The sequence below is a fragment of the Mobula hypostoma genome, chromosome 8 (assembly GCF_963921235.1).
Source record: "Mobula hypostoma chromosome 8, sMobHyp1.1, whole genome shotgun sequence".
NCBI lineage: Eukaryota > Metazoa > Chordata > Chondrichthyes > Myliobatiformes > Myliobatidae > Mobula > Mobula hypostoma.
Window position 1 is genome coordinate 16,519,555 of NC_086104.1, and position 18,462 is coordinate 16,538,016.

Consider the following 18,462-nt stretch of genomic DNA (forward strand, 5'->3'; position numbering starts at 1 on the left):
GCAGCTCATTCCATACTCCCACCACTCTCTGTGTGAAGAAGCCCCCACTAATGTTCCCTTTAAACTTTCCCCCCCTCACCCTTAACCCATGTCCTCTGGTTTTTTTCTCCCCTTGCCTCAGTGGAAAAAGCCTGCTTGCATTCACTCTATCTATACCCATCATAATTTTATATACCTCTATCAAATCTCCCCTCATTCTTCTACACTCCAGGGAATAAAGTCCTAACCTATTCAACCTTTCTCTGTAACTGTGTTTCTCAAGTCCCGGCAACATCCTTGTAAACCTTCTCTGCACTCTTTCAACCTTATTTATATCCTTCCTGTAATTTGGTGACCAAAACTGAACACAATACTCCAGATTCGGCCTCACCAATGCCTTATACAACCTCATCATAACATTCCAGCTCTTATACTCAATACTTTGATTAATAAAGGCCAATGTACCAAAAGCTCTCTTTACGACCCTATCTACTTGTGACGCCACTTTTAGGGAATTTTGTATCTGTATTCCCAGATCCCTCTGTTCTACTGCACTCCTCAGTGCCTTACCATTAACCCTGTATGTTCTACCTTGGTTTGTCCTTCCAACGTGCAATACCTCACACTTGTCTGTATTAAACTCCATCTGCCATTTTTCAGCCCATTTTTCCAGCTGGTCCAAGTCTCTCTGCAGGCTCTGAAAACCTTCCTCACTGTCTACTACACCTCCAATCTTTGTATCATTAGCAAATTTGCTGATCCAAAATTGGAACTTTTTGGCTTCAACACTAAGCATGTGATAGAAACCTAATATTGTGCATCAACCAGGTAACACCATCCCTGCTGTAAAGTATTGTGGAGTTTCCATCATACTATGGGGTTGCTTTTAAACAGCAGGGACTGGAAATCTGGTCAGGATTAAAGGGAAGATGAATGCTGCTAAATAGAGATTCTGGATTTAAAAACCTGGTAGTCTCTACCGGAAAGCTTGAATTGGGGAGGAAGTTCATCTTTCAGCAGGACAATGATCTAAGGCACACTGCTAGAGCAATCATGGAGTGGCTTCAAATGAAGAAAATTGTTGTCCTTGAGTGACCCAGTCGCAATACCGACTTTAACCCGATTGAGCATCTCTGGCAAGAGCTCAAGATTACTGTCCAGTAACCTGGCACAGCTTGAGCAATTTTGGAAGAAAGAATGGGCAAATCTTGCTCCATCACATTGTAAGAAGCTAATTGAGACTTACCCAAAAAGACTACAGGCTGTAATGGCTGTGAGAGGTTGTTCAACTAAGGGGAATGAATACTTTTGAACTGCTAACATTTCAGTTTCTGAATATTTAGTTTTTTATGCTTTACAATTTTCCCTGTATTTTGGGCTCTACAGTGTCAAAAAGGAGCATGTAATTGAAAATCTCTGGTTATTTGTGTGACTAAAGGGTTAGGGGCTGAATACTTTTACAAGGTACTGTGTGCATTCCATTCAAGCTTGCTGTAAAACTAAAGCACACACTCAAAATGTTGGAGGAACTCCACAAGTTAGCCAGGACCTACGGAAATGAATAAGCAGTTGACGTTTTGGGTCGAGACCCTTCTTCAGGACTGAAAAGGAGGAAGAAGTGAGAATAAAAAGGTGGGGGAGGGGAAGAAGGATATCATTCCATTTGCTGTTTTTAAAAAAAATGTAATTTTGTAGTTAACTATCTTTGTTTATATCCAGGAAGTTTGAAAGCAATTCTATTTAACAAATTGTATTTTGAGGTATGAGAAATAGTCTGTTACTGGTTCCTAACTGAAACGCCTGTATTTTCACAGACATTCGTAAATGAAACCCGTATACCAGAGCAGACCTACATCACTCTGAAGATTGATGACAAACTTCGATTTGGTTATGATATCCTTCTTAGTGAACATTGAAATTTTACAAATTGATCTGCAGCCTACTAAACAGAAATAGGGTATTCAATCAGGTTTGTCTGTTCTGATATTTATTCTCACACAAACATCCTATATCTCTCTATCTTGCTGTGTTAACATCCTCTTATTCCAATCTACTTTGCATTCATCAAGCTTCTCTTTAAATGTATTTCTTTTTCTCTCATCTATTCCTACCAGTAAATAGCACTTTTGGGTTTAAAAAAAATATATATATGTGAATTTTTAATTATTATTTTAATTTGGCCTTGTCAAGAGTCAAGTGCCAAACAACATGTAATCTCATTAGATTTCGCTTGTTTTCTAAAATTTATGTAATTTATAAAACCAACTCAAACAACAGGAATTCTGCAGATGCTGGAAATTCAAGCAACACACATCAAAGTTGCTGGTGAACGCAGCAGGCCAGGCAGCATCTGTAGGAAGAGGTGCAGTCGACATTTCAGACAGAGACCCTTCGTCAGGACTAACTGAAGGAGGAGTGAGTAAGGGATTTGAAAGTTGGAGGGGGAGGGGGAGATCCAAAATGATAGGAGAAGACAGAAGGGGGAGGGATAGAGCCAAGAGCTGGACAGGTGATAGGCAAAAGGGGATACGAGAGGATCACGGGACAGGAGGTCCGGGAAGAAAGACAGGTGGGGGGACCCAGAGGATGGGCAAGAGGTATATTCAGAGGGACAGAGGGAGAAAGAGGAGAGTGAGAGAAAGAATGTGGCTTCATCTTTACAGTAGAGGAGGCCGTGGATAGACATAGATAGGCGTAGATCTACGCTCTGTCCGCCAGAGAAAGCAGGATCTCCCAGTGGCCACACATTTTAATTCCACATCCCATTCCCATTCTGACATGTCTATCCACGGCCTCCTCTACTGTAAAGATGAAGCCACACTCAGGTTGGAGGAACAACATCTTATATTCCATCTGGGTAGCCTCCAACCTGATGGCATGAACATCGACTTCTCTAACTTCCGCTAAAGCCCCACCTCCCCCTCGTACCCCATCTGTTACTCATTTTTATGCACACATTCTTTCTCTCACTCTCCTTTTTCTCCATCTGTCCCTCTGAATATACCTCTTGCCCATCCTCTGGGTCCCCCCCCCTGTCTTTCTTCCCAGACCTCCTGTCCCATGATCCTCTCGTATCCCCTTTTGCCTATCACCTGTCCAGCTCTTGGCTCTATCCCTCCCCCTCCTGTCTTATCCTATCATTTTGGATCTCCCCCTCCCCCTCCAACTTTCAAATCCCTTACTCGCTCCTCCTTCAGTTAGTCCTGACGAAGGGTCTCGGCCTGAAACGTCGACTGCACCTCTTCCTACAGATGCTGCCTGGCCTGCTGCGTTCACCAGCAACTTTGATGTGTGTTGCTTATAAAACCAACTCTTAGCCTTTTGAGATTACTGTGTAATTCTGTTAATCAACAGTCTGGATATGTGGGCCATTATCTAGTGGTGTCTCTTTAATAAACAGTGATAGCACTGCTTGTAAATATATTTAAAGGCATTAGCCATTATACATCATGCTACAGCTGATTTTCCTGCCACACCTTCCACAACAATTAGAAATGCTGATGATTACTTTTCAGCAGTTAAAAATATTTTGATTTGCATGCTGTTCTTTTGTTCCCAAGTTTCCTTAATATGCTTCACATACTAATTTGTTTACTGTGGTGAGAGGGGAACTGCGAGTCCCTGAAGAAGCACTTAAGGTAAGGGCTATCAGTATTAAGTTACACGATATAATGTTCTGCATCCATTTTAGTACTATTACGCCATAACATCTCTGCACTAAAAGTAAAACTTTTGGAAATAACTGAATCTTGTTTCTAGCATGAAAAGTTTACAAGCCAGTTGCAGTTACCACAGAAACCTCCAGAGGCTGAAGAATCAAAGGAGATGATGGACGGTTCTGTGGAGGCCAGAGCAGATATGATTGTCAGTACAGTAGATTTGCACAAGGCTGCAGGTACTTTGCTTCTTACTTAATATAATATTAGATAGATATTGCTTATTAATTGTACCTATCAGTCATTGCAAAATATTGCATTAAAATTTTAATGCATCGCTTTCACATTATTACTCTTTGGGGCTGTTTATTACATATGCTCACTGTTGGAGGTATCTGAGCATGCGGTCAGTTCACTTTGCATAAATTCTGTATATTTATATTTTAATGGGACTGAATATGGAGCAATTAATATAATTAACAGATGAAAATAATAAAATATAGGTGACTAAGATGGTTTAGCATTTATATATACTTAATGCTGTACTGTTCAGTTGTAGAGTCATTAAATTGGAACTTTGTAAAAGTTGCTAATCATCTCAGCTATCCATCATGATGTGCTGTGGCAGATTCTGTAATTAAATCAGTTGTGTTAAACTGATTCCAAAATACATCAGATATTTGGAGCTTAAAATAACCTCTGCCCAAAATAAAATTAGAGTTTCTTATGCTTAGAGAAAATTTGCTTTGGAATTTCTCAATTTTCAAATCTTCCTTGTAAATGTCAATGTATAACTAATATAAGTAATTTATTTATTCTGTAATATAGCGATTTATTATTTGTACCTCCAGAATTTATTCAAACTTTACTGTATTTTTACTTTAAAAAGGCAGTTTGCTTAATGTTAAGTTATTTTTGAAGTATCTTGGAACATATTACATAAATTCTAGTTGTACATGTGCTTTACAAGTAAACATACTAGTTTTGCTGAGACACTGGAGTTGGAAATAGTGAGAAGTCTCTGAAGTATTTGCAAATCTTTAGAATTTGTCCTTCAAGATTAGGCAGGACAGTGGCACAGCTAACAAAACTGTGGTGTTGTGTCTACAGTAATCAGGGTTCAATTCTGACCTTTGATATTTATGTGGAGTTTGCATATTCTCCCTAATGTCTGTGTGAATTTCCTTTGGCATATGGGAGGAAACCAGAACATGAGAGAGACGTGATGTTGGTACATCAATTGACTATTAAAGATGGATGACTGGGCTTGTGCAAATGTGAGGAGAATAAGTTGCATTGAAAATTCATGAAGGAATAGAGTAATAGAAACGGGCCCTATTTCTCTTAAATATTAAAATGGAATCTGCATCCACCACCTCTGCCGGCAGCTCATTCCACACTCTCACGACCTGCTGAGTGAAGAAATTCCCCTTCATATTCCTCTTAAATATCTCACCTTTCACCCTTAACTCATACCTCTAGTTCTAGTCTCGCCCAACCTTAGTGGAAAAAGTCTGCTTGCATTTACTCTATCTATACCCCTTGTAATTTTGTATATCTCTATTGAACCTCCGCTTATTCTCCTTGGAAAGAAGTCCTAACCTATTCAACCTTCCCCTTGCATCCCATTTTCTCAGGTCCTGGCAAAATCCTTGTAAATTTTTTCTGCACTCTTTCAATCTTACTGACATCTTTCTTGTAGGTAGATGACCAAAACTGCACGAACTGTGATCTCAGGATTGCTAATTGTGCTATGTGCTACTGAACCCAGAAATGAGAAGGTCATCCAGTTTAACAGATGGCTAAGGAGATGATGCAGGAGGGAGGGTTTCAGAGTTTTAGATCATTTGACCTCTCTTCGAGGGAAGGTGGGACCTGTACAGAAGAGATGGTTTCCACCAGAACTGGAAGGGGACTAAGATCCTAGCAGGAGGTTTGCTTGTGCTGCATGTGAGTGGGGGTACAGTTTAAGTTGCAGGAGGATAGAAGCCAGAGCAGATAGTGAAGTGGTTGTGTGGAAAGAAGTTTAAGCCTAAATACAAAGTCAGGAATTGAAAGATTGAACATAGTGGGACTAATGTTCTGAGTTGTGCGTATTTCAATGCAAGGAGTATTGTAAGAAAGGCAGATGAGCTTAGGGCATGGATCAGCACGTGCAACTGTGACATTGTAGCTATTAGTGGTTGCAGGAGGGCCAGGATTGGCAGGCTAATGTTCCAGGGTTCTATTGTTTTACACTTTATAGAGTGGGAGGGATTAGAGGGGAAATGGTAGCATTACCCGTCAGGGAAAATGTCATGGCAGTGCCCAGTCAAGACAGACTGGAGAGCTTGTTTACTGAGGTTTTATGGTGGAACTGAGGAATGAGAAAGGGATGACCATGTTAATGGGATTATATAGTCATAGTCATACTTTATTGATCCCGGGGGAAATTGGTTAAATAATATAATAGTTCACCCAGCAGTCTGTGGGATTTAGAGGAGAAAATTTCTAAGTAAGCAAGTTTATTTGTATATAGAGAGATTGCAGACTGTCGCAAGAAATCTAAGGTTTTGATGGGAGGTGATTTGAACATTGCATACATATTGACTGGGACTCCCATGCTGTAAAAGGGCTGGATGTGATGGAGTTCCTCATGTGTTCAGGAAAGTTTCATTAATCAGTTCATAAGTTCCAACTAGAGAGAGTGCAGTACAAGCTATCCTATTTGGGAATAAGACAGGGCAGATGATGGCAGTTTATGTAGGGAACACTTTACGCCTAGTGATCATAATGGCATTAGTTTCAAAATAATTATGGAAAAGGATAGATCTGGCCCTTGGGCTGAGATTCTAACATGGAGAAAGGCCAATTTTGATGTTATCTGAAAGGATCTGGCAAGTGTGGATTGGGACAGGTTGTATTCTAGCAACTGTGTACATGGTAAATGGGAGGACTTCAAAAGTGAAATTTTGAGAGTATGGAGTTTTTATGTTCCTGTCAGAATACTAGGCAAGGAGAACAGATTTAGGGAGCCATAGTTTTCAAAAGATATTGAGGCCCTGATGAAGAAGAAGAAGAAGGGGGTGCATCACAGGCATAAGCAGGAAGGAACAAATGAGGTACTTAAGTAGTATAAGAAATACAAGAGAATACTTAAGAAGGAAATCAGGAGGGCTAAAAGAGGACATGAGGTTGCTCTAGTAGACAAGTTGAAGGAGAATCCCAAGGACTTCTACGGGTATGTACATTAAGAGCAAAAGAATAGGAGGGATAAAATTGGTCCTCTGGAAGATCAAGTGATTATCTATGCATGGAGCTGAAAGAAGTAGGGGAGACCGTGGATGGATTTTTGTATCTGTATTTTGCTCTAGAGACAGAAGCAGTCTATGGAAGTGAGGCAAAGCAGCACTGAGGTCATGGACCGTATTTCGATTAGAGATTTAATGTTATTTCCTGTTCACAAGCACAAGGAGAATGAAATAATTGTTACTCTGGATGCGATGCAGTACAAAAAAAAACAAAAGATAACACAAAAATAATAATAATAAAAAACACCATCAGTATAAAGCTTTATATAGATAGATTGATTGTATGTCCATAAAGTGACACTAGGCTGTACGTAAGGTGACTAATGAAAAATGAAGTAGTAGTGGCAGAGTTAGTGGGTGAAGGTGTTGATCAGCCTTACCGCTTGGGGAAAGTAACTGCTTTTCAGTCTGGTGGTCCTACCGTAGATGCTTTGTAGTCTCTTTCCTGATAGGTGTGGGACAAACAGTCTATGGGCAGAGTGGGTGGGATCCTTCATGATGTTGTTGGCCTTGTTCTAGCTCCTTCCTGTATATATTTCCTTGACGGCAGGTAGACTGGTACCAGTGATGCATTGGGCAGTTTTGACTACCCATTGGCAGAGCCTTCCTGTCTGCCGCCATGCAGTTTCCAGTGATTGTGTGATTGCTTGGGTGGTTGGCTGTGCAGTCATGTAAGCAGTGTGTACAGCAGTGGGCTCAGCACACAGCCCTGGTAGGGGCACCCGTGTTAAGGATGATGGGGAGGAAGGTGCATCCTGATAAAAGATTCAGCTGTTGGAAAAGATTCTTAGAGATAGGATCTATAGGCATTTAGAGAATCATGGTCTGATCAGGGACAGTCAGCATGGCTTTGTGAAGGGCAGATCGTGTCTAACAAGCCCGATAGAGTTCTTTGAGGAGGTGACCAGGCATATAGATGAGGGTAGTGCAGTGGATGTGATCTATATGGATTTTAGTAAGGCATTTGACAAGGTTCCACATGGTAGGCTTATTCAGAAAGTTAGAAGGCATGGGATCCAGGGAAGTTTGGCCAGGTGGATTCAGAATTGGCTTGCCTGCAGAAGGCAGAGGGTGGTGGTGGAGGGAGTACATTCAGATTGGAGGATTGTGACTAGTGGTGTCCCACAAGGATCTGTTCTGGGACCTCTACTTTTCGTGATTTTTATTAACGACCTGGATGTGGGGGTAGAAGGATGGGTTGGCAAGTTTGCAGACAACACAAAGGTTGGTGGTGTTGTAGATAGTGTAGAGGATTTTCAAAGATTGCACAGAGACATTGATAGGATGCAGAAATGGGTTAAGAAGTGGCAGATGGAGTTCAACCCGGAGAAGTGTGAGGTGGTACACTTTGGAAGGACAAACTCCAAGGCAGAGTACCAAATAAATGGCAGGATACTTGGTAGTGTGGAGGAGCGGAGGGATCTCGGGGTACATGTCCACAGATCCCTGAAAGTTGCCTCACAGGTGGATAGGGTAGTTAAGAAAGCTTATGGGGTGTTAGCTTTCATAAGTCGAGGGATAGAGTTTAAGAGTCGCGAAGTAATGATGCAGCTCTATAAAACTCTGGTTAGGCCACACTTGGAGTATTGTGTCCAGTTCTGGTCACCTCATTATAGGAAGGATGTGGAAGCATTGGAAAGGGTACAGAGGAGATTTACCAGGATGCTGCCTGGTTTAGAAAGTATGCATTATGATCAGAGATTAAGGGAGCTAAGGCTTTACTCTTTGGAGAGAAGGAGGATGAGAGGAGACATGATAGAGGTGTACAAGATATTAAGAGGAATAGATAGAGTGGATAGCCACCGCCTCTTCCCCAGGGCACCACTGCTCAATACAAGAGGACATGGCTTTAAGGTAAGGGGTGGGAAGTTCAAGGGGGATATTAGAGGAAGGTTTTTTACTCAGAGAATGGTTGGTGCGTGGAATGCACTGCCTGAGTCAGTGGTGATACACTAGTGAAGTTTAAGAGACTACTAGACAGGTATATGGGGGAATCTAAGGTGGGGGCTTATATGGGAGGCAGGGTTTGAAGGTCGGCACAACATTGTGGGCCGAAGGGTCTGTACTGTGCTGTACTATTCTATGTTCTATGATCTATAACCTGAGGTCTATTGACCTAGAACTTGGAGTAGGAGACCGAGGAGTAGGTGGTTGTTCACCAAGATCTGAGAGACAATAGTGTTGAATGCCGAACTGAAATCCAAAACCAGCATTCTGACACAAGTATCCTTGTTTTCTAGGTGTGGCAGGGCCAGGTGAATGACAGAGGCTGTGGCATCTGTCATTGAGCAGTTCTGTCAGTAAGCATATTGGTAAGTGCCCAGTGTGGCACCAGCGGAGTGTGTGATATATACCGTTATCAGCCATTCAAAGCACTTAATCAGTGGAAGTGCCACTGTGCGATAGTCACTTAGTTCTGAAGATGTAGAGTTCTTCCGTACAGGAATAATGGTGGCTGATTTGAAGCATAGTCATAGTCATACTTTATTGATCCCAGGGGAAATTGGTTTTCGTTACAGTTGCACCATAAATAATTTAACAGTAATAAAACCATAAATAATTAAATAGTAATAGGTAAGTTATGCCAGGAAATAAGTCCAGGACCAGCCTATTGGGGACATGTGGGGACAGCAGCCTGGATGAGTGAAGTGTTGAAGATGTCGGTGAAAGCATCAGTGAGCTGCTGTGCACACTTCCTGAGTACTCAGCCTGGGGTATTGTCTGGTCTGGTTGCCTTACGAGGATTAACTCTGCGGAATCCTTCTCGCATCTGGGAATTGGGGGTGGGGTGAAATAACTTTTATGGCCAGCGTTGTATTGCAGGCCTCGAAACGTGTATAAAAGTTTTAGAGCATTGGTGGGGAGGGGGGTGCGGTGGGGGGAGGCACCAGTGGTACAGTCTGTGCTGTTTTTCTTTGCAGTCAGTAATGAGCTTGATGCCCCAGCACATACTCTGTGGATTGTTGTCAGAAAGGTGTTCAGTGGTTCAATTTAATATCACAGAATGTATACAGTGTACATTCTTACTCTGCAGAATCCACAAAACAGAAGAAAAACCCCAAGGAATGAATGGCATAAAAAAGTAGCACCCCAAAAGCACCTCCCATGCAGAAGCAGTAGCAAAGCATCATCTGAATTCTTTGTGCGTAGATGGTCTTTGCCCTCTCGATGCCGAAGATGAGGTTTCTCTTGGTTGCTCAGAGAACTGTTCTGTCACTGGACATGAAGGCAGTGTCCTGTGATTTTAGTGGGAAGGCACCTCGGCATTTAGCCAGTGATTCTGGTTCGGCTGTGAGATGACCATTCTTGAGGTTCCAATGTCGTCTGTGCACTTACTGATGTGGTCGATGACAGATCAGGTATATTCCTTGAGACCTGTATCTACTCAGTTGGTGACAGCCTTTTTGAACATCTGCCAGTGGTCAGTTCAAAACAGTCTTGAAGCATAGAGATTGCCTTTTTGGGTCATACAATGATGGTCTTCTTGACCTGTTTCTCCATTTTCAGTGATGGTTGGTAAAATTGCTGGGATTAACATTGTGGAAATTTTTATTTACCTTACTGACACGGCGCAGAGCAGGTTATTCCGGCCCTTCAAGCCGCATCACCCCAACAACCACCGACAAACCTAATGAACCGTAACCTAATCTCGGGACATTGTACAACGACCAGTTCACCTTCTTTTGGATTGTGGGAGGAAATGCACAAGGAGGACGTACAGGGACTCCTTACAGACTGGCACCTAAGTTGCATCCTTCAACAGCCGAAGCTGTCGTATTGTTGTGCTAACCACTATGCTATGGTGATGCAATAAATAAAGAAGTCTGTGGATTTTTGTGATCTTACTGAGATACAGTGCTGAATAGGCCCTTCCAGCCCTTCGAGCCATGCCACCCTGCAACCCCTAATCATAGGACAACTTACAATGAACAATTAACATTCTAACTGGTACATCTTTGGACTGTGGAAGGAAACCAGAGCACCCAGAGAAAACCCACGCATTCGACAGGGAGGACGTACTGAGACTCCTTACAAAACAGCACTGGAGTTGAACTCTAATCTCTGGAACGCCTCTGGAACGCGCTATAATGGCGATGTACTAACGGCTATGGTGCTGTGGCATCCTAGGCATGGTCAGAGAGGCAAGATGAGGATGTGGGATGGCTTTGTAAGTACTATATCTGTTTGTATAAATGTTGTGGAGTCTGTTTGTTTTGCTAGTGGCCATAGTGCCGTGTTGTAGGACTTTGGGTAAAACATCCTGCAGTTAACATGATTAAAGTCTCCTGCAATTATGAAGACATCATCCAGATGCTTGTTTTGTAGAGAGCTGATGATACTGTAAAGCTCTCTCAGTGCATCCTTGGTGCTCGGGGAGAATGTAGACAGCGGTGATGAACGTAACAGTAAACCTCTTGAGCGGGTAATGTAGTTGCTTAATTATAATGTGCTCAATTTCCCCAGAACAGTGACTGCTAACCACAGGTGAGTTTGTGCACCAACCTTTGTTTAATGTACCCATAGATTCCACCTCCTTTGGATTTCACTGATGGGGAGTTTCTGTCTGCGCAGAACAGAGGCATCCCATCGAGCTGAAACACCAAGTGAGGCATGATGCTGTTTAGCCGTGTTTTGGTGAAAGCTAGAGTGCAGCAGTTTCTCATCTCGGTGTGTTCATTCTTAGTCTCAGTAAGTCCATTTTAATATCTAGCGAGCGGATGTTGACCAGGACAAGTGATGGCATCGCCCATCTGGTCGGATTAGCTCTCAGCCTTGCGAGTACCCCAGCTCTCTTGTCAAGCTTCTGGTTCCTCTCACACTGCCTGCCTCTGTCACTCCCTTGGCTGACCTGCTTAGGCAGGTCACTGTCAAAGGGTCTGATGTTCAGAGTGGGAGTAGATGGTTGCCTCTCTGACTGGAGGCCTGTGACTAGTGGTGTGCCACAGGGGTCGGTGCTGTCATCGATATCAATGATCTGGATCAGCAAATTTGCAGGTGACACCAAGAATGGGTTGTAGTGGATAGCAAGGAAGATTATTAAAGCTTGCAATGGGATCTGGACTGGCTGAAAAATGGCAGATAATGCAGACAAGTGTGAGGTGTTGCACTTTGGGAGGACCAACCATGATAGGACTTGCATGACAAGTGGTAGGGCACTGAAGAGTGTGATAGAGCACAAAGATCCAGAATTCCTTGTTTCTAGGGAAAGTTCAAGTTTATTGTCATTCAACCATACACGTGTACCGCTAAACGAAATATCGTTTCTCTGGGGCAAGGTGCAAAATGCAGTTTACTTATAGTCACACACAGCGCATTTCATTACAATCCAGCACATATAATCACAAAATAATATAAGCACAAGTCCCTGAGAGGCATGAATTGCAGATTGACAGGTTGACATAATGTGTAAGATGTATGTTTATGTAAGCCAGTTACTGACACTGCTATAATAAAACAGTCATATAAATATTTGAAACAGCAGCAGGAAAAGATGAGAAGTGACCAGTGCAGGATGAGTTGGAGAGTGTGGTGGGATGGTGATGGCAGCGGAGTGTTAAGAAGTCAAACAGCCTGGGAGAAGAATAGCTTCCTCCTATGTTTTAAGGATAGGTGGAGATTTTTCCACAAAAGCTTTTAGTTTTAAGGTCTTTAGCGGCATGATTTCTTATCATGTTTTGCAGTTTCATAGATAATCAATAACCAGCTTAAACTGTTTAGAGTTTACAAAGCAGAATGACATATAGTGCAAAGTACATCTGCAGTATTTTGTGTTATAATAAAAATGCAGAAAAAAATACATCACTTCTTGAGAGTTTTACCAAACATTGAAACTTTAAAATTCTGTCAGTTGTTCTTGCATCCATTTTACCAGGAATTTTTAAATTGCGGCTACTAATGTATGATTATAGCCTATACATTGTACATAATGACTTCTATGCTTTTTAACTTTCACTTTTATCAACTCTTCCACCCATCAATGAATATCTGTTTTGCTGGTCACACTGGGGGGTGGAAATAGAGAAGTTTTTTAAAGTATCTTTGCAGATCTTAAGAATTTTTCACTGAAGAATAGGTGGCACAATAGAAAGGCTGGCAGAGTTGCTGCCTCGTGACTCCAGCAACCCAGGTTCATTCCTGACATCTGCTGTTCTCCATATGGAGTTTGATGATGTGGGTTTCCTCCCCTGTACTTGTTCTTTCCAAGCTTTAAGTCTGTTTTTGATTTTATAATAAGTATAAGGTCCTCAATGTTTATAAGATACATTCAGCAGTTGTAAAGTGTTACGGCATATATGAGCAACGTTTCCAGAACCAATCAACTTCCTGATGATTACACAGACAGTTGGCTGTTGTAATAATATTCAAGAAGGAATCTTTAATTACGGAATTGAGTCTATGCAGGTTGTCTAGAGAACAATCCAATTGCTTTATTTCCCCTAACCCTTTAAATTATTTTCCCTTAGCTATCAAGTTCCTTTCTGAATTAATATTACAGGCAGAGTTCCAGATCATTTACTTGTCTTTTTCCTCACTTGCCCACAGCCTTTCCCTTCACCTGTATTTTTGCCACTTGTTTGAATCTCCCCCTTCTGTTTCTTCAGCTATCTGTTATTGGGAACATCAGATTCTGAGCATTGACAATGTATTGACCAAACAATAAGTTATAAATAAACATTCATTTAAAAAGTTCATATTTAGTTCTGTGATTGGGAAGGTGTGTCTTGAGGCATCATAGTAACTGACTGTATCGTAATACTAAGCTTGGCTAGATATTATAAACTTAGTGAATGTTTTTAAAGTTATTTGATGAGCTCAATATGATTCAAATGAAATAGTTTTCCTGCAATAATTCACCTCTAAATTGTTGGCCTACAGATGCACTAAGCTATTAGATTAGGGTTTGTACTTGATGTTTTCTGCTCGTAGAAATAGTTCTTGAGAGCTAATGTACCTTGCTTTACTTATTGCCTTGGTGGACAGTAGATACTACTTCTGTACCAGTAGCCCGAGGTACTCCTCTGTATGGACAACCTGCTTGGTGGGGTGAAGATGATGCCGATGATGAGAATTCAAGTAAACAGGAGTCCAAGCCAGTAAGCGTGAAGGCAGAAAGCAGTGCTACAGGAGATAGGAACCCAAGCAGTAAGTCTCTGGAGTGTCAACTTGTTCAACAGTTATTGTGACAATTTTTTTTTATGCTACCGGTAAACTAGTTTGTAGCTGAACCTTATCAACACACTTGAAACATAGAATAGTATAGCACAGGAACAGACCCTTCTTCCCAGGATGTTAAAGCAAATATAAATGGCTAACTAAACTAATCCCTTCTGTCGACACAGTGCCTATATCCCTCTGTTCTCTGCACATTCCTGTGTCTATCTTAAATGCTTCCATCATATTTGCCTCCACTACACTGGCAGCTGATTCCAGGCACCTACACTCTGCATATAAGAAAGAACCTTTTTCCCCTCACCTTAAATGCACGCCCTCTAGTATTAGACATTTCAACCCTGGAAAAAAGTTGCCGACTGTCTATTCTAGCTATGATCCTTGAAAACTTCTATTCTCAGCCTCCACTGCTCCAGAGGAAACAGCCCAAATCTGACCAACCTCTCAATATAGCACATACCCTCTAATGCAGACCATATCCTGGTAACCTCTTCCGCTCCCTCTCCAAAGCCTCCACATCTTTCATGTACCGGGTGACCAGAACTGAATGCAATACTCCAGATGCGGGCCTAACCAGTATTTTATAAAGCTGCAACATTAACTTCCTGACTCTTGAACTCAATGCCTTAACTAGTAAAGGCAAGCATGCCACGTGCCTCTTTTTAACTGCCCTGTCAACTTGTGCAGCCACTTTCGGGAAGCAGTGGGCTTTTTACAAAATTTTACTTAGATGCAGTGTGGAACTGGCCCTACCAGCCCAACGAACTGGGCTGTCTAGCAACCCACCTATTTACCACTAGCTTAATCACAGGACAACTTACAATGACCAGTGAACCCTCTAACCTACTGGAATGTGGGAGGAAACCGGACTACTGAGAGAAACACATGCTGTCCACAGGAAGAACGTATGAACTCTTTACAGATGATACTGAATTGAACTCTGAACTCAGGAATGCCTGAGCTGTATTAGCAACGCATTAGCCATGATGCTCTTTGAGTCTTGGATCCCACGATGCCTTTGTACATCAACACTGAATAATGCTGCTGTAATTGTGAACTGTCCTTTTATGTAGTCGTAGAGAAGTACAGCACAGAAACAGGCTCTTCAGCTCATCTAGTCCATGCTGAAACAATTTAAACTTCCTCCTCCCATCGACCCGCACCGAAACCATAGCCCTCCGTATCCCTCCCATCTACGCACCTATCCAAATCTCTGTCAAACATTGAAATTCTGTGTTGGCAGCTCATTCCATACTTCCACAACCCTCTGAGTGAAGAAGTTTCCCCTCATACTCCCTTAAACTTTCACTCTTAACTGTAGTCCCACCCAACCTCAGTGGGAAAAAAAGCCTGCTTGCATTTGCCCTATCTATACTCGTCATAAATTTGTACACCTCTATCAAATCTCCTCTCAATCTTCTACGTTCTAAAGAATACAGTCCCAACCTATTCAATCTTTCCTTATAACTTGAGTCTTCCAGACCCGGCAACATCCTTGTAAATTTTCTCTGTACTCTTTCAACCTTGCTGTGAGTAGGTGACCAAAACTGCACACAGTACTCGAAATATGACCTCACCAGTATCTTGTACAACTTCATCATAACATCCCATCTCCTGTACTCAATACATTGATTTATGAAGGCCAATGTGTCAAAAGCTTTTCTTAAGTCCCTATCTGCCTGTGACACCACTTTCAACAAATAATGGCCCTGTAACCGAAGTGCAATACCTCACACTTGTCTGGATTAAATTCCATCTGCAATTTTTCAGCCCAGTTTTCCATCTGATGCAGATCCCTCAACAAGCCATGAGAACCTTCCTCACTGTCCACTACACCCTTAATCTTTGTGTCATCCGCAAATTTGCCAGTCTAGTTAACCACATCATCAAGATTATTGATGACAAATAACAAAGGACCCAGCACTGATCCCTGCAGCACACCGCTAGTCACAAGCCTCCAGTCAGAGAGGCAACCCTCTACTACCACTCTCTGGCTCTCCCACAAAGCCAATATCTAATCCAATTTACTACCTCATCTTGAACGCTGAGTGAATGAACTTTCTTGACCAACCTTCCATGGTCCATGTAGGAAACATCCACTGCCTTGCCTGCATCCACTTTCATGGTAACTTGAAATACTGGTAAGATTGGCTAGACATTACCTACCAGGCATGAAGTCATGCTGACTATCCTTAATCAGTCCATGTCTATAGAAATACTTAAATATCTGGTCCCTAGGAATAACTTGCAATAACTTTCTAACAACTGATGTTAGACACACCAATCTATAGAAATACTTAAATATCTGGTCCCTAGGAATAACTTGCAATAACTTTCTAACAACTGATGTTAGACACACCAATCAACTGGTTTATGTTTGGAGCCTTTTTTTAAACAGCGGAAGAACGTTGGCTATCCTCCAATCCTCTCATACCTCTCCTGTCACTAAGGATGATTTAAATATCTCTGCTAAGGCCCCGGCAATTTCTACACTTGCCTCCCGTTGGGTTTGAGGGAGCACTTTGTCAGGCCCTAGGGATTTATTCACCCTGATTTGCCTCAGGATAACAAACATCTCTCTCTCTCTAATCTGCACAGAGTCCATGAAGTTGATGCTGTTTTATCTCAGTTCTATAGACTCTGTGACCACCTCCTGAGTAAATACAGATGCAAAAGAGTTATTTAAGGTCTCCTCCATCTGTTGTGGCTCCATACATGGAGTAGCAATCTGATCTTCCAGAGGATCAACTTTGTCCCTTGCAATCCATTTGCTCTTAACATATCTGTAGAATCCCTCCTGATTTATTTGTGTTCTTATGCATTTCTTCTACTCCATAAGTACCTCATTTATTCGCACCTGCCTACACCTCTTATGCACCCACTTTTTCTCTTAACTAGGGCCTCAATATCTCTTGAAAACCAAGGTTTCCTACACTTGGTATCTGATCTCCTGAAATGCCACATCTGACACATGGCTAGATTAAGCTCCATCTGCCATTTCTAGCCCATGTTGGCAACTGTTCTATATCCTCTTTAAACCATTAGCTCATACCATTAGCTGTGTGAGCCCTGCTGTTCCTGTCTGTCCGGGTCGATTCGCCAAAGTGGGGGGGTGGGGGGAGAAAAAGTGACTTGACTTGACTTGAGTTTTTTTGGCCAGAGAGTGGTGAATCTGTGGAACGCTCTGCCACAGACTATGGTAGAGGCCAAGATTATGGGTATATTTAAGGCGGAAGTTGATATTTTCCTGATCGGTCAGGGCATCACGGGATATGGTGAGAAGGCAGGTGTATGGGGTTGAGTGCGATCCGGGATCAGCCATGATGGAATGGCAAAGCAGATTCTATGGGCTGAACAGCCTAATTTTGCTCCTCTGTCTTGTGGTCTTCAGATGGGTTTCCGCAGCCATTATCAATACTATTAAGAGATTGTCTGCCTGATGTTAGTGGTCATATAACCAGGACTTGTGATATGGACCAGCTGCTCATATGACCATCCACCACCACCTGCTCCCATGGCTTCACATGACCCTGATTGGGGAACTAAGCTACGGCTAGTCGGGTGGAGATGTGTCTCTACCAAAGGAGGTGTAAGGTACTCCTTTTCCTCCACTGGGCAAGGTGCAGAGTCTGCTTAGCCCCCCAATTGATAAATATATAATATAAAATAATAATACCCTCTTCAGATAGCTCTAAGAGAGGATCCAGTAGTCAGGTTGAATTAACCCCCTCAGGACCCTGACATGAAGGCTCTTGACCCAAAACATCAGTTGTCTATTTCCCTCCAGAGATGCTGCCTGACTTGTTCCTCCAAAATTTTGTTTGTTGCTTGGGACAGAGGGGCATTTGCAGATATTTTCCCAAAATCCAAAATTCAATTAAAAAATTAACATCTAACACTAATCTTGCTGCAGCAATCTTGCTTCTCATTTCCCACATATGGGGAAGGGACTGTAAGAAATCAGGGACTCAAGTAAACAGTTTAATGACATTTTTATTTGAGACTATCAGTGGTGTACTGATTATTTATTTTCAATTGCTTTGTATTTTTCTCCCAACTATTGTGCTGTCTCTATAAAGTAAAACTTTGAAAAAGATTCCTCTGGACTTTTTGCAAGTACTCAGCTTCTGTTGGAACTTTCCACTGTAGAACAATTAAGAGTACCAACCTGCAATGTATCAGGTTGCCATATTAATCTGTTCCATTGTTTGGTCAGCTTCTGTATAATGCAAGTATTAATTTTAAAGTATGATTCATTGATGTAAATATATTTCAATGTATTTTCAATATTTAGGGTAGTAGTTGTATAATTTTCATAAAATCTGAAGAAAGTAGCAAATAACCACTAAAATATAAGTAAGAATTAA

General features: G+C 41.9%; 1 protein-coding gene across 12 annotated transcripts in view; it reads left to right on the forward strand.

Annotated features, from left to right (window-relative positions):
- Positions 1–18,462, forward strand: part of cep170aa (centrosomal protein 170Aa) — a 184,026-nt gene that overhangs the window by 71,320 nt on the left and 94,244 nt on the right. For 10 of the 12 annotated variants that reach the window (XM_063055504.1, XM_063055506.1, XM_063055510.1 and 7 more), the window contains 4 exons: positions 1,794–1,872; positions 3,559–3,617; positions 3,739–3,874; positions 13,907–14,068. In XM_063055504.1, coding sequence (XP_062911574.1) covers positions 1,794–1,872; positions 3,559–3,617; positions 3,739–3,874; positions 13,907–14,068 — 436 coding nt within the window. The remainder of the gene's footprint in view (positions 1–1,793; positions 1,873–3,558; positions 3,618–3,738; positions 3,875–13,906; positions 14,069–18,462) is intronic. The other 2 variants (XM_063055505.1, XM_063055513.1) reach the window with 2 other exon arrangements.